Raw genomic sequence first — 15,841 nt, 5'->3', positions numbered from 1 at the left:
AAATATCGGATATCTATTTTACTTCTGCAGGCGAGTGTGCAATATTCTTTTTTTTATAACCCTGCAGTGCATTCATCAATAAGGGCTTATCATTGCCGAGTTGTAATATAGCATTTGGTCGTGTGGTGAACAGTACAAATTAACTTCTTTCTCATTATGTGAAAGTAACTGTAACATCAGTTAACTTATTAACGTTCTGACATTTAACAAGGAGTGAAGCAATGCGTGCCAAGTTGGCAAGTTTCGTTTATAAAATTTACATATAACTCGCGCTGTTTGCTTGAAGATCTGTCCGTGCACTGCGTGCAGAGAACCTCCTGTCAAAATGAACTACTCTACAAGCTCATCGAGTAATTCTCTGTGCCGTGATGACGTATTTCGAGATTTCCGGTTGCCTTATACGGTGTAGAATGGGCGTGGATGTTCCAACTAACCAGGCGACACCAGGCGAATCGCTTGGGAAAAATGCGGAAAGGATACACTCAGCGATCCGCACAAATGAAGTGATTACACCAGTTTCTCTGAATAACACGTCATCTCAACGTAGCTTGATCGGACAGATAAATACGATATCTGTTTCCGCCACCGTTACACTCTGGCGCATTTCGTTTTTGAAGAATCAGGACCATTGTGTGGAGATACCATGACTGTGTGTTCCCGGATTACCATATATGGAGATCACCACTGCAAGTGTAAATCACCGTTGTTAGGCAACGGTCCATGACATGGGTGGTGTGGTGTCCAGTTAAAACACAAGTGACCTGCACAACACAAGCCATTGTCAGGACAGCTTGCAACATGGCAACCTTTGGTGCTAACCCTGCTGTTATGGACAGTGATTTACTGTTTGGACGACTCAACGCTCCCTCCTCAGACTCCTTCATAGACGTCCTCTTCCAGCTTAGTACCACCCAGGGTCCTGACACCAAAGACAGGGTTCAGGTGCTTCTACAATGGGTCCGTGATATGAGCACCGGTTCAACATCTTCCTCTTTAAAGCAGTATGGCCTCCCCAAGCCTTCACCCTCCCACCTGCACTGTGTTGCGGCCATCTTGTGGCACAGCTATGAGCTCAATGTCGACTATGACCTCCCTGCGCTGCTGGACAGAGAACTCTTTGAGCTGCTGTACAACTGGTCCACGTCACTGCCCGTTGACACAATGAAAAAGGCTGTAGATAGCCTCGTGTGTTCCATGTGCCACATCAAGCCACAATATTTCTCTCTTCTCTTGTCCTGGATGGGCATCGTGGCACCAAGCGCCAGCCATTGTCAGGCAAACACCACTGCGGCCAGCTGTGCGGGACTCACAGATGATTCAGAGTATGCAAGACCACAGGTTAATTTGTCTGTGTCACAGCTGGCGACACTTGCAGCTGCTTCACAGACCCCGAGGGCCATTAAGCAGCTATTAGACTCTGGCTTCCCCTCGCTGCTGGTTCAGAGCTTGTACCAGCTCTGCTGTGGCCTCCTAGCCAGTGCCGACCTGCCTCTTCCCACGGTTGCCACCGCCCACCACCACGAGGCCCACTCTGCCCTGTCCCCACCCACCCAACCACTTCTGTCGCCAGAGCAGGCTGTGCCGGTGCTGCGCTTCCTGACAGAAGTGGGTAACAGTCACACAATGAAAGACTGGTTAGGAGGAACAGAGGCCAGCACACTTTGGACGTCCCTGCTCTTCCTGCTGTGCCACTCCAGTGCCATAGCGGGTGCATTGGGTGAGGTTGGCAGTCTCAACACTCTGGAGAACGCCACCATAGCCTTCTTCATGCAGTGCATCTCTGGCCACGCTAACAACCAGCGGCTTATGGCACAGCTGTTGTGTGAGCTCTTTCAACCTGCTCCCCGGGAAGGGAATGTGCCCGTGTCTGGAAACATCTCAAGCTTCATCCAGAAGCATTTCTTGCAGCTCATATTGGATCTGGATATAGTCACAGTTTTTGTCCAGTCTCCTTTTACCCTGTACAAAGGACTCAACAAGAACGCCACCAACCATGTGATTCAGCATCCCATGTATGCAGCAGGCAACAAGTACCGCACCCTCCATCTGTCCATCTACACCACACTGGCTGAGGTCCTAGACCAGGTATTATATTCCCCAAACATCACAGCCAAGCTAATTAAAGAGGACAAAAATTTTGTCCTTCTTCATTTAATGAAGAAGGAAAAAGGAAGAAAGGGGACAAGGTCTAGGGGGGGACAAGATATGAAGAAGCACTCGTATTTCTTCCACATCTACCACAAACTCCTTCCAGGTTATCCCCTCCCAGCGGACCTGACCCTGGCCCAGCTGCTGACCCTCCTGTACAACCGCAAGCTGCCAATGGGTTATCGTTCTATTGACCTGACAGTCAAACTGGGCTCCAAGGACCTGGTGCCCTGGTGCTCCGAGTGCCCAGACCTGGCCATTGACGAATCCCTCCTGGAGACCAGTCCCATCGAGTCATCCCTGGAGGTGTTTGCCGGTATGGGTGGCCTGTCCCTCATCGCAGAGAGGCTGCCTATGCTCCACCCTAATGCGATACAGCAGTATGGCAATAACGAATACGCAAGGCTATACGAAAACGCCTCTGACCACCAAGCATATACTTTATCCCGGTCAGTGCAGACCATGTCACCCATTACCGAGCACTCCCTGGTCGCCTTTGGCCTCTTCCTGCGGCTTCCTGGCTATGCTGACGTCCTGCTCAAGGAGAAGCAAGCCCGATACCTGCTGCGCCTGGCCCTGAGCATCCCAGGTGATCCAGAGGGAACTCATTTAATTGAGTCTTCGAGGGACAGCGACACGCTACCATTCCATGTGCTGCGAGAACTGTTCACGTTGAACAGCGAGCTGCCCACATTACCATTCCATGTGCTGCGAGAACTGTTCAGCAGCACTCCCCTTACCATGGATGACGGCGTGCTGTTGCGTCGCAAGGCCCTTGAGATCGGTGCCATCAATCACATCCTGTCCTGCGTCTCAGCCCTCAGCCAGGTGCCTCAGGTGTCCAGTGGTTATGGTGGATATACTACTGAGGAGCAACGGTTGTACTGGCCCAAGGGAACAGGCTTCAGTTCAGAGTCAGACTGTCCCACAGTCGACTATGATTATACAAACTATAATTCTGAGTTAGACTGTCCCATAGAAATCTATAGTTCTGATTCTGAGATGGAGGGCATATCCACCCATCCAGATCCACCTAAGCCCAAGGGAACAGGCTTCAGTTCAGAGTCAGACTGGACCACAGACTATCATCATACAAACTATACTTTTGATTCAGACTCATCTGATTTTGAGATGGAGGGCATATCCACCCATCCAGATCCACCTATTCATTCTGTTATCGACACATCAACGCAGGCTCTTACTCATACCAAACAGAACCTACAAGAGGATTATGTCACCTGCCTATTGCAGGTGCTGACCAGCTACATCAATCCAAAAGGCTCTGGGGGAAGGCTCCGGGGCTGTGCCCCTACAGGGGACACAAGCAGCAGCAGCAACACCTGGCCCTCGATGCTGCAGGAGGTGCTCAGGCAGTCCTGCCTCATCCCCTTCATGTCCTCCTACCTACGTAACGACTCTGTGATGGACATCGCCCGCCACGTGCGCCTGTACCGCACGCTGATGGAGCTACTGCGGGCCATCTCTACCTGCACAGCCCTGGTTCCCCTACTGCTGCCCCTTTCTGGGGAGGAGTGCTCCAAAGGACAGACCTCAATCAGCATGCTGCTGGCCAAGATGAAGACCTGCACAGACATGTACACCAACTGCCTCAGGTTAAAGAAAGGCAAGAGCAGAAAGAGGAGTTCAGACCCAGAACCCGACGACGGCTTAACACTGCTGGTGTCAGACATCCAGAGAACAGCCAAGATAGTTTGCACTGCTACCACCAACATACGCCAGGCCACCCAGGGGAAGAAGCCTGTAGAGTCTTCAAAGAAGGAGTCGACTCCAGGCTCCCTAGAGGAGAAATACTTTGCTGCCATGAAGAAGCTCCAGTTCGACATGTTTGATATGGCCCATGAGAGCAATGAAGGAACGTTGTTGTTCCAAGTCAACTACCATTACACGTCTAAGATTAACGATAGAAGCAGTGCTGCTCGTTCCCGTCGCCTGGCACAGGAGGCCGCCACGCTCTCCACCTCACTGCCTCTGTCTTCCTCCTCCAGTGTGTTTATCCGATGTGACGATGAGAGGTTGGACATCATGAAGGTTCTCATCACAGGCCCAGCCGGCTCTCCATACGCCAACGGCTGCTTTGAGTTTGATGTGTCCTTTCCCCAGGATTATCCCAACTCCCCTCCACTGGTCTACTTGGAGACAACAGGACGCCAAAGCGTGCGCTTCAACCCTAATTTATATCAAAACGGAAAAGTATGTTTAAGTATTCTCAACACTTGGTCGGGCACACCAGAAGAGCAATGGAACCCACAGACATCAAGCCTTCTACAGGTACTGGTGTCTTTGCAGTCTCTGATCTTGGTGCCTGAGCCCTTCTTCAACGAGCCAGGTTATGAAGCCATGCGTGATACCTCCGCCGGCACCACGCAGTGCCGCCAGTATGACGCCAACATCCGGCAGGCCACTGTCAAATGGGCCATGCTGGAGCAGATGCTCAATCCCTCCCCATGTTTCAAAGAGGTGATACACAAGCACTTTTACCTGAAACAGTCAGAGATCATGGCACAGTGCAAGGAGTGGATTGCAGACAAGAAGACCTTTGGCCACACTGTGTCTCAACACGCTGCCGCACTTAGGAAGCATACAGCCCAACTACACAAAGAACTTCTTAAGCTACCCTGCCCCATGGGCCTGGAGCCCAATTAGGAGGAGGTCTCAAATTAACCAATGTCAGACCATGGTTTTTGGTGGCCCTAAACAAAAAGCCCAAAAAGCCCAGCCAAAAAGCAAGATTCCGTACCAAAAGAAGTAGAAAAACATTCACTATTAAAAATGGTAACATGTACAATAACAGTATGGTAAACTTTGTAAAAGGATAGTTCAAGTGAAACTGAAACATTTGGATAAATATATAAAATCCCACACAAAATAAATCACCAAAATCACATCGCTACATAATGAAAAATACCATGTGATTGACTTCCTTGTCTTACTGGCTGCATGCAGAATAAATGCTATGTTGATCAGCGTAGCGGTCTTGTTTACCATAATGTAACCACAGACGAGACAGAAAGACAGACCCCACTGATGGTGACAAATTAGGCCAATTCATTATGCTTGCATAACGCATGGTCACATACAGGGAGCTTCCGACAGAACGTCAGATCCCCCATCAAATCTCCAGGTTACATCAATACTGTTCATGTGAAGTGGTTTGTTTGTGCTTATTTGTTGAAATGGTGGAAGTCGCTATGGTGAGACCACCGCCGGATGACCGCGGCTGCTTCCGCCTGCCTGGCGGGTTGAAGCGTGGATTCTCACTGGCCGTGGGCGGCGCAGAGTCATCGCTATATGATGAGATCATCATAGCGATTTTGATCATTACAATGAGTAAGCGTGGACAAAATAGTTCACATGAACGATGCTGTAGTGGCTGGGGCATTTTTAGGGGGAATATATTTTTTATATGCACCGATTACAAATAAACGATAATTTACGTTGAAAGCCACTTGATAGGCCTGCGAGAGGGGAATGGCTTGGTGACCACGTGACGGGACCCGTGTGACATTGTGATAATGCTACAGTTAACCTTAACCCATTCTGACCTGAGATCAGATTCATACGAGGTTTCCACTGGACACACACTGGGTCTGATCAACCCATTCTGACCTGAGATCAGATTCTAAAAATGCCAGTCGTTCTTCGATTTTTCAAAAATAGCAGACCTACAAGCTCGTATCGCGCCACTCGGTGGCGCGATATGAGCTTGTAGATCTGCTATTTTTCAATAGGTAAAGCATAACATGATGCTAAACACCAAAATGGGTGCCCGGTCAGAATGGGTTAAAAAACTCAACTCAATTTCATTGTAACTAAGATATTCGATAGAAATTCATCAGTTTTTAAAGCCATATTTAGCCATTATGATAAAATATCCAATGTGTCCCTCCCAGGACCAGGAGTTGAGCAGCAACAACAACCCATAGCCTGAAGTGACATGGCTTGATGGGAGGGGGAGCCAGATTTGAATCTGTTTTGCAACACCTCTCACTTCTGTGTACAAACACTGAATGTTGTCTACAGTATATCTCCTTTAAGACAATTATTTATCAAGATGTCTTAACAAAACGTGTCTTAAGACCTATCTGAGGTACAGTACCTTCAAATTGGATGCTTTTGCATTGCAACTGAGGTGCATCGTGACCACTTTAATGGCTAATCTAGTGCCTCCAGCCAAAGGATTATCAATTTATCATGGTCTTAAACTTTAATACACTTAATGCAAGTGGCATACTGTCTGCCAGTACTGTACTGTATCACCATGCACTTTCTGTCCTGTCCTGCTACAGTAAAACTCTGCATTGCATAACACTCATGCCCCACCCACCCACACTGCCTAGTAGTGCCTATCAGCCCGAGATCTGCATGTACAGTACGTGTCTGATTTTTGAGGGGTGCTAGCCCTTCCTATACAGGTTTAATGTTGGTTTTTAGTTCAATGTTTGTTTTAAAAACGCCATTGACAATGAAGGGAAATTCTACGTCATATTGTCCCTCATTACGTCATATTGTCCCTCATGTCATATTGTCTCTTTATTGTTAATGGCATTTAATGTTTGTGTTGGCACCGTTTGTTTTACATCACCATTACATCACCATATCAACATGAGTTAGACTTTACCATATTAGCGCCCCTCACTTCACACGGGTGTGATTTTTATCATATAATCTCAAACAGTTTGGGCAGTAGTGGGTAGAGAGGCACCGGGAACGTGATGAAAAAAATATCTGAAAATGGTGATATTTCAAAAAAGTATGTTGTGGATACAGGTGGCTGCTTTTATTTGTGGTGGAAAGAAAGATATGTGGATGTACTCATGGCACAAAACTCTCCCCGTGTGTAATGCTTAATGTATACTCTGTCATAGTACATCACAATGTTGTGATCTTGCAGATATCTTTGGTGTGCAAAGCTGTTGTACGATGAAGTATAGATCACAGTCTAAAGCTGAGTAGCTATAGCTATCATTTAACCCAGTGTTTCCCAACCTGTGCTACGCGGAGCTATGGTGCTCCTCTTGATGTCTCCAAGTGTTCCGCCTGATTTTAACTAAATTAACACTATCCCTCCCCCGAAAGCAAAAGCTATTGAGCTGCAGGCTTCCTATTGTTGCGTCGTTGTTGTCACACGTCTAACCATTAGACATGCGATAACTACAACACGGAACAATAGACTCTAACGACCCTCGGCCATTGAAATGTTAATGCTTAGATGCATGCAGAAGACGCTACATTTCGCTCCCTCCAGAAAGACTGGAGCGCGCAGAGTGCATATGCACGTAGACGGCAGACACACACTCACACAGTCCCGACCCAAACACTGAGGAGGTAAAGTAAACGTGACGTTGTTGTGATTAAACATAATGTGCCACGAAAAATAGCTGTCCAAAATAGCTTTCCATAGATGTCCAAACATGATCGCCTCGTTCGGCCAACAAAATATATATTTTGTTATTATTTTTTTATACTGTTTAAATTTTAACCAGTGGCTGGAACAGTATAAAAAAATAATAACAAAATTCAGTTCAACACACGTGCAGGCTTAAAATGCTTAAAATGTGGCCTGAATTCAGAAGATTAATGTAATTAAAGTTTTTTCATTGTCACATATATATATATATATTCTTTTTTTTTGTTTTGTTTGTTACAGTAGTTTTGCTATAGTAACTCAATAATTTTCTTTGAAACAACTGCAATGAAATATGTGTCTGTTACCAGCATCACTCTGTTTAACCCATATCGGTGTGAGTGTGATATCAGAAACTACAAGACTCACCACAGATGAATCCCTCATCCTCTCCCAGAGGACAGTGAAACTACAAGACTCACCACAGATGAATCCCTCATCCTCTCCCAGAGGACAGTGAAACTACAAGACTCACCACAGATGAATCCCTCATCCTCTCCCAGAGGACAGTGAAACTACAAGACTCACCACAGATGAATCCCTCGTCCTCTCCCAGAGGACAGTCACTGTGGAAGTCACACACTCGGCTCTGGTCGATGCATCCTCCAGTGTCACAGTGGAAGGACTCCTCACACTCTGCAACCAGATCTGGGTCATGGTGACCTGCCGCAAACAAGAAGCTATTTTATAAAGACAAGATGAGATAAGATAAACCTTTATTGATAACAATTATAACTAGAACTGCACTCTGTCGAGTGCCTACTTGCTTGTTGCACACTAGTAGGCCTACTAGTGCGCAAGCAGAGCGCGCAAGTACTGTGGACCGTTACAAACTGTCAAATCTCAGCTTCTCTGTGAAAGAACGTTTGAAATATTGAATTATTAGATTTAGGCTACTACTTACTTACTTACTATACGTACCTAGTTTTTGGAGGTACAAAAGTAGTATTGTGAAGTATGGTAAAAGTCGATGGTGACGTATATGTCGATCAGTGTAGGGTGGAAATATATGTAATTTGTAAGTTGATTAGCGGTATACTGTGGTTACTTTGCGTATGCCCTGTTTGATGCGTACCGGATTGTATCGTAGCAGCATATGACGTCAGGGTATAACTGGTACAACTAGCTCTCAATGATGACGTATTAAAGATGTGGATTAAAGGACCCAATGCCAGGGTGTAATAGGTTTTCGATGGTGACGTAATGACGATATGTTTTAGTGTCGGGAGGATTAAAGGTAATGCCCCTATGTATACATGTATGTAATCTGACACCACTGCTATATCAAGCACAAGTAGTCATTACGTCATACGCATGAGTGACGGCTTTCGATGGTGACGTATATGTCGATCAGTGTCGGGTGGAATGTAAGTAGTCATTACGTCATACGCTGGCACAGCGCATACACATCAAACGGCGACATACATGGACGAAAACTATTACTTGCGCGCGCGCTCTGCTTGCGCAAGTAATTATCTAATGATATAAATTGTTCTTGTTGAACAACAGTATTCTCAGGGCCTTCTGGTTAAGGAGATGCAGCGGCATTCTGGTTAAGGAGTTTGATTGATTGATTGATTGAAATATTCATGAACAGTTTGCAGAATTACAGTACATTTCAAGCACAAACTCAATGCAGCGGCCTTCTGGTTAAGGAGATACAGCGGCCTTCTGGGAGCCAGAAGGTTTCTGCTTCGATCCCCAGACCCTCCTGGCTGTGTGCCGAAGTGTCCTTGAGCAAGACACTGAACCTCTAATTGCTCCAGATGAGCAGGTTGGTGCCTTGCATTGGTTGCCTTTGCTGCTGTTATCGCCGTCATTGAATGTGTACCGCTTTAGCATGTAATGTTTAACAGGGTATCTGTGCTGTTGCGGTGTGTGTATGTGTAGTATGTGTATGTGTATGTGTATGTGTATGTGTGTGTGTGTGTCTGTGTGTGTGTGTGTGTGTGTGTGTGTGTGTGTGTGTGTGTGTGTGTGTGTGTGTGTGTGTGTGTGTGTGTGTGTGTGTCGCTATTTTCCAATGGCCGAAATGTAGGGCTGAAGTGGTTAATGTCTGTTTTGTAATAATAATAATAATCAAAATCTACACAGTAACTACTAACTATACAGGCTTCAAATAATTGTATTAGAGTAAAAGTAAAAGCCTATGAGATGTAGTAGAGTAGAATGCATTGTAAATTGGATATACTCAAGTACAGAACAAAGTACAATACTTGAGCACATGTACTGCACTGCAAGCAGCCACACCCTGAACAGGCGCTATTATACACTATATCAGTGTAGGCCCTAATAACATTGGAATCGGCGGCTTAGTTCACCATGCCCAAAAGGAGCTGATATCTTATTATCTTACAGAATCTATCTATAAATGCACCTCTAAATAAATGTCTCTGTATGTCTGTACTGTACGTATGTCTGAAATCCACGAAACTCCAGAACCGTTCGCCCCACCTATACTTCAAATTGTCCAGAACCTGCCACAAAAGGCCTCTGCCCGGGCTCTGGACCAGACCAAGCACGAGATGCCTGACACAGAACTCCATATATAGGAATAAAGGGACATAGAGAGACAGATACAGAAATCTCCATATTATGGGCATAAAAGGGACACAGACAGATGGGTGGAACGGGTACTCTGACACGGGTATTGCATAGACGGGTGGGGCATGGATCTCCAACTTCCATCGTTACCGACTCGGTGCTCTTCAGTCCTAGTCTAGTCCTTTTAAAAATAATTTCATTAGTATTGTTTTCACTGGGGATGTTACGGTTTAAATTCTTATTTCACAGACATCTACTGTACATCTCATCCTCCGAGGTGGAAAGTCTGGCGACGCGAGGTTACCGTTAGCCCAGTCGCTGCCAAACTGTGCACACACACTCCCCCTCAGATCAACCTGTCACCACCATGAGGCAGATTTTTGCAAAATATTTTTTTTGCTATGACTCACCCAGATCACAGTCTCTGAAACTCACCCAGATCACAGTCTCTGAAACTCACCCAGATCACAGTCTCTGAAACTCACCCAGATCACAGTCTCTGAAACTCACCCAGATCACAGTCTCTGAAACTCACCCAGATCACAGTCTCTGAAACTCACCCAGATCACAGTCTCTGAAACTCACCCAGATCACAGTCTCTGAAACTCACCCAGATCACAGTCTCTGAAACTCACCCAGATCACAGTCTCTGAACTCCAGTGAATCCACCGCCAGAGTGGCTCCTTCCTGCCACACACAGGAAGTGTAGAGCAAAGTCACCTGGAAGGGCTCGTCCACTTGGCCAATGACAGCTTCCAGAACCTCCCACTCGGCTCTGCAGTAACACATTATACAGACAGATGTTTTGGAGATTGTGTACGATGTTGGGCGTTTGGGCTGAATGGCCCTTGACTGATTTCAAATACTGTCTTTAACGGTTAAAATGTTTGAAATAGCCCAGGCGGTGGCGTAACCGTTTGGGCACCCGACTGGTAATCCAGTCGCAGTGTGCCACGGGTTCGACTCCCGAGCCCGACACGGCCTTTACTGCATGTCATCCCCCCATCTCTCTCCCGTTTCCTGTCAGCCTACTGTCTGTCCCTTCAAAAACCATTAAAAGGCGTAAGCCGCAAAAAAAATATCTTAATAAAAAAAAAAATGTTTGAAATATGGGACAATAAAGAAGAGATTGCTATTAGGTCAAGTGGAGTATCAAGAAAGGAGTATACTAGTATAGTATAGGCAAATGCAACGCATATACAGTAGTATACACACACACGCACACACGCTCACACACGCTCACACACACACACACACACACACACACACACACACACACACACACACACACACACACACACACACACACACACACACACACACACACACACACACACGTTGGGAATGAGTTGACTAGCAATACATTCTAAATCCGCATAGATCACTAGAAGATGTGGAGTGGGACATACTGAGATAAATGTGACGTCTCTCTCTGTGCCCTGCACACTTAGACGCTGCGCGCACAGCACCTGTTTGAGCCACTGTGTTTACTGTACATGTTCCCATTCATCAGTGTGAATGCTCAGTGCTCAGTGAACGGCCCTGTGGGCTATGGGGCAAATTGGCTGATGATGACAACGTACATGTACACTCGCGTCGCCATATAATATGGATAACGGCCAAGTGAATTATCTTTTCAACCTCATAGTGTCTCAGAAACGTTACATAAATTGTTGAAAGTAGTAGTAGTAGTAATATTCCATTGCATCGCAGCCTTCCAATCAGCCTCGTCAATTATCCGGCCTCATCCTGTACATCCACTTACAACTAGTTGGTAGCAGCTAATAATCACTGTAATTGTAATTGTTCCCACTTCCCAGTGTGTGCACTCATCACTGCACTAGCAGTGAGTGCTACTGTAGCCATTAACCTTGTCATGGCAAGAAGAATCTTATCGCTAGACAAACAGCCTTTCCATCAGAAATATCATGTAATTCATAAACACACAGTCCTGTAGTAACTACTGAAGTGAATACACAATTGAGCGTTAGAAATGGGGTTAGGCTGGCCGGACGGATGAAACCAGCCTACCTGTATGTTTGACTGTGACTGAAGTAAAAACCTCTTTCATAATACAAATGCATGGTGCATTACCCACCAGCCACTAACAATGACATACAGCCTTATTGCATTCGGTCATCCATCCTGCTCCTGTCATAACCAATGATACGTACATTCATTTCCATGGTGCACATATACATATACAAGCAAGCTTTTAGCTGGTCTGAAGAGGGCTGTGCTTTAGCATAAGATCAATTCTAACTAAGGACATGACCGCAAAAACAGACACTCAAAAGATTGCTGTCATCTTTGAATTACAGCTCTTTGGTCCGACCCGGTAGAGATTGGACCATTAAAGATTGGCAGCTTTGGCTGCATAGATTTGTTTAACAGCACTATCATCAGCATTGTGAAATAGTTCATTTGTAATTTCAGACATATGTAAAAGGTATTTGTGTGTTGTGTTCGGATAGGCCTATAGTATATAGATCTGTCAACCTTTACTCAGGTCTATTCCAACAAAAGAGAGGATGTAAGCGCTGACCTGGCGCTCTCCTGTCTCTTGTGGTTGAGAAGCACAGAGGTGAGAGCTGGAGCGGACAGCACGGGTCTGACCAGGAGCGTGAGGTTTCCCAGCGTCGTGCCAGCCTCGTAGAGCGCCACCTGCAGGTGGCACAGCTCACTGCTGCCTGGCAGCACCGGGCTGGTCAGCTGGTACTCACAGCTCCCAGAGGAGGAGGGGCCTAGAAGCAGGAAATGACCTTTTGGGGAGAAATTAGAAAGAAATTAAATAACTTAACAATAAAATGCACATTAATTGAATAATACAGTGTTTCTCAAACCTTTGTCATTTCAAGGACCACCAAATGTTACAGACCTGTAAGGGTCCATGGAACCCCCTCAAGGAAACATAAGATAAGACCTTTATTGATCCCGAATAGCCGATCTACAAGCTCACGTGTTTCATTGCGACAGATTTTGAGCTTTTAGATTAAGCCATTAAAGCCCAAACCACACCAAAGGGTGGAGGCGGTTTTAGCGTTGTCCCTGCGGTGTGATATGTCCTGTTGCACGTTGACGCGCGTCGTCCCTAGTGATTCAACGCATGGAATTCAATGGACCAAACCACACCAAAGGAGACGTTAACTCCTTGCAACCGTTTGGAGTGGACCCAAGGAGTTGCATGGTGACCCTTTGGTGTGGTTAGGGCTTTAGACCTTCTAAATCAATAGTTCTCAAACTTCTTAGTGCCAAGGACCCCCAAAATTATATGTAATTGATCGTGGACCCACCCCATATGAAAATATTTTATGCCAGCGACCCCACCCCCCAGAAGAGATGATTTGTGTTTAAAAAAATCTAAATTATGAAACCCTTTCAAGATTATTATTTTTTTCATCAATAGCAGATGTACAAGCTCACAGCATTGTTGTGTTGTGTTGTGTTATCTGCTAGGGCTGTTTAATTATGTACAGTAAGTGGTTAAGTCAAGTCAGTTTGATTTGTATAGCACATTTCATACAAAGTAAATAAAACAACAAATGTACAAACCATACCCACTCGCCCACTCACAATACAACGGAATAAAGCACAATACAAACCCCAAACCACACTTTCGCAACATCAAGAACATCAAAAGCTGCTCATTCAATGCATTGTATCTGAGAATATGTTATTAAAACCCCCTGGCTGAATCAACTGTATGAATTATGTATGCACTGTCAAACCTGTACACAATAAAAATCCTCAGCTTTAAATGTATCAGTTTTGTAACTGATAAAGAGAACACTCAGGATTTTAGTGTACACTATTATCTGAGAACAACAAGTTACTATAACCCCCTTGCAGAAGGAACGGTAACAAATCCTCAGTAAAGGGTCATTTGTATAGACGAATTCAAAAACGGGTCTCATGGTCGCAGCTTACGTATATTTCCTGTAGGCGGACTCGACGTAGCTGCGGGGTTTAAACCCTCACCAGGCGCACCTCTTCTACTACAGTGAACGGTATAGAGTGACTGATGTTAGTCTGCCTCAAACGTTACTCTTTTACCTGCTTTTTATTAACACTAACATTACAAAGATGCCCAGAACATCAAGATGAACCTGTGTAGTTTATGGCTGCCCCAACAGTAGTGGCAACATTTAAAAAAAACGGAATGTCAAAATATCCACCGCGGTAGCTGAGACCAGAGCCATAGAGTAATGGTTGAGACGAAGCAGTGAAAGGTCCTGAAAGATACATAACGTCAGTCTTACCCAATACCCGCGCAATCTTTCTGTTTTATGAACACAAGGCTGCCGTACTTTATACCTCATACTAAGCATTTAAAGTATGAGTATGCTCAGTGTGAGTGGACCTTACGTAAGTGCGTTATTATATAGCCTAACCTCCTTGCAGAAGGAACTGTGTGAACTGTGAATCCTGACAGAAACACACACACAGTATGAACTATGAAGAGCATTTACGTGCACCCTGTGAGTCCTTACCGTCACGTGTTCCCTCTGACTGGTCAGTGGCAGGCATCGCCACGGCGGCCTGGCTGCCTGCTCCGCGTTGCCACGGAGACGCGATCGACCAGTCCCTTTGAGCGCTGTCATTTGACATGGTCCAGGAGCAGGGAGATTCAAAATCACAGGAGGTCACTGCATAGAACAAGAGGACGGACAGACGGAGACAAAGGAGTTTTCACTTTACTTAATTAACCCCCGAAACTGAGAATGATATACTGTCTACTGTATGTATATATGGTTCTACAATTTAATAATACTTGTTAGTAGTCCTATATAAGTACTTCATTGGACCCCTTGGTGTGGTTGTTATGTGCAATGATGTCTTATTTATTGATCTTAGTTCTTCCTGGAGGCTAAAACCTTGACAGTCAAATGTACCAATGAAAAAAGCAGTGATATAGTGACATCACAATATCATCAATTTGAGTTGCTAGTTACTTTGTAGATTTTGGATAATGACACAAACAGTAACCACTTCAGCCCTACTGTATATATTTTGGCCATTTGAAAATAGCCGATCTACAAGCTCACAATGCGTCGCGATGTGACGCATTGTGAGCTTGTAGATCGGCTTTGAGTACTTTTCCCACCAATGGTGCATTTAACCAGTGAGTGGAATTTGGAAATGCTATAACGACTAATTTGGGAGAAATTGAAAACATTTTTGGTAAAAAATATATATATATAAATGGAGGAAAGCAATTATAAATAAATCATATAATAAATCTCAAACCAAGTAGCTTTTTTGTTTTTTCAAGAGACCACATTTCATTTTTATTTTACGGTTCGGAGAAGCCGAAAAGATGGAAGCCCAGAAAACTTCCATGAACTAAAAAAAAAGAATTAATTTCTTTTTCGTTTACATAATTCTCAAACTCGGCACAAATTTCCCCACAAATCTCCCCATAAATGTAGGGTAGCAGCAGGCGTGATTACATACAGATCTACAGTCATCCCTAATCATGGCTGACAAGGGAACAAATCATCTGAAAGAGAAAACAGCTGTTATGATTATAACTAAGGAATCGAAGGGGGGTTTGGGGGGGGGGGGGGGGGGGCTTGAGGAAACAGAAAAGAAAACACAGAGTGCAGTAAAAATCCTCAGTGTTAAACCCCAAATCCTTATTATAATAAACAGCCTAATAATTATAATTATTATTAAAACGTGTTTTAAGGTCCTACATCCTACAACATCAAATTCAACTTTTCC

The 15,841-nt window shown here is 45.0% G+C and overlaps 1 protein-coding gene across 4 annotated transcripts in view; it reads right to left on the bottom strand.

Annotated features, from left to right (window-relative positions):
- ltk (leukocyte receptor tyrosine kinase) overlaps window positions 1-15,841 on the bottom strand; it is an 88,335-nt gene that overhangs the window by 41,937 nt on the left and 30,557 nt on the right. For 3 of the 4 annotated variants that reach the window (XM_080784687.1, XM_080784688.1, XM_080784689.1), the window contains 4 exons: window positions 14,608-14,763; window positions 12,663-12,879; window positions 10,753-10,892; window positions 8,102-8,236 (listed from right to left, as the gene is read on the bottom strand). In XM_080784687.1, coding sequence (XP_080640813.1) covers window positions 8,102-8,236; window positions 10,753-10,892; window positions 12,663-12,879; window positions 14,608-14,763 — 648 coding nt within the window. Of the gene's footprint in view, window positions 1-7,942; window positions 7,953-8,101; window positions 8,237-10,752; window positions 10,893-12,662; window positions 12,880-14,607; window positions 14,764-15,841 lie in introns of those variants that run through there. The other variant, XM_080784690.1, reaches the window with a different exon arrangement.

This window comes from Protomyctophum bolini (genome assembly GCF_963924005.1).
Source record: "Protomyctophum bolini genome assembly, chromosome: 15".
Taxonomy (NCBI): domain Eukaryota; kingdom Metazoa; phylum Chordata; class Actinopteri; order Myctophiformes; family Myctophidae; genus Protomyctophum; species Protomyctophum bolini.
This window is presented reverse-complemented; position numbering and strand designations above follow the sequence as displayed.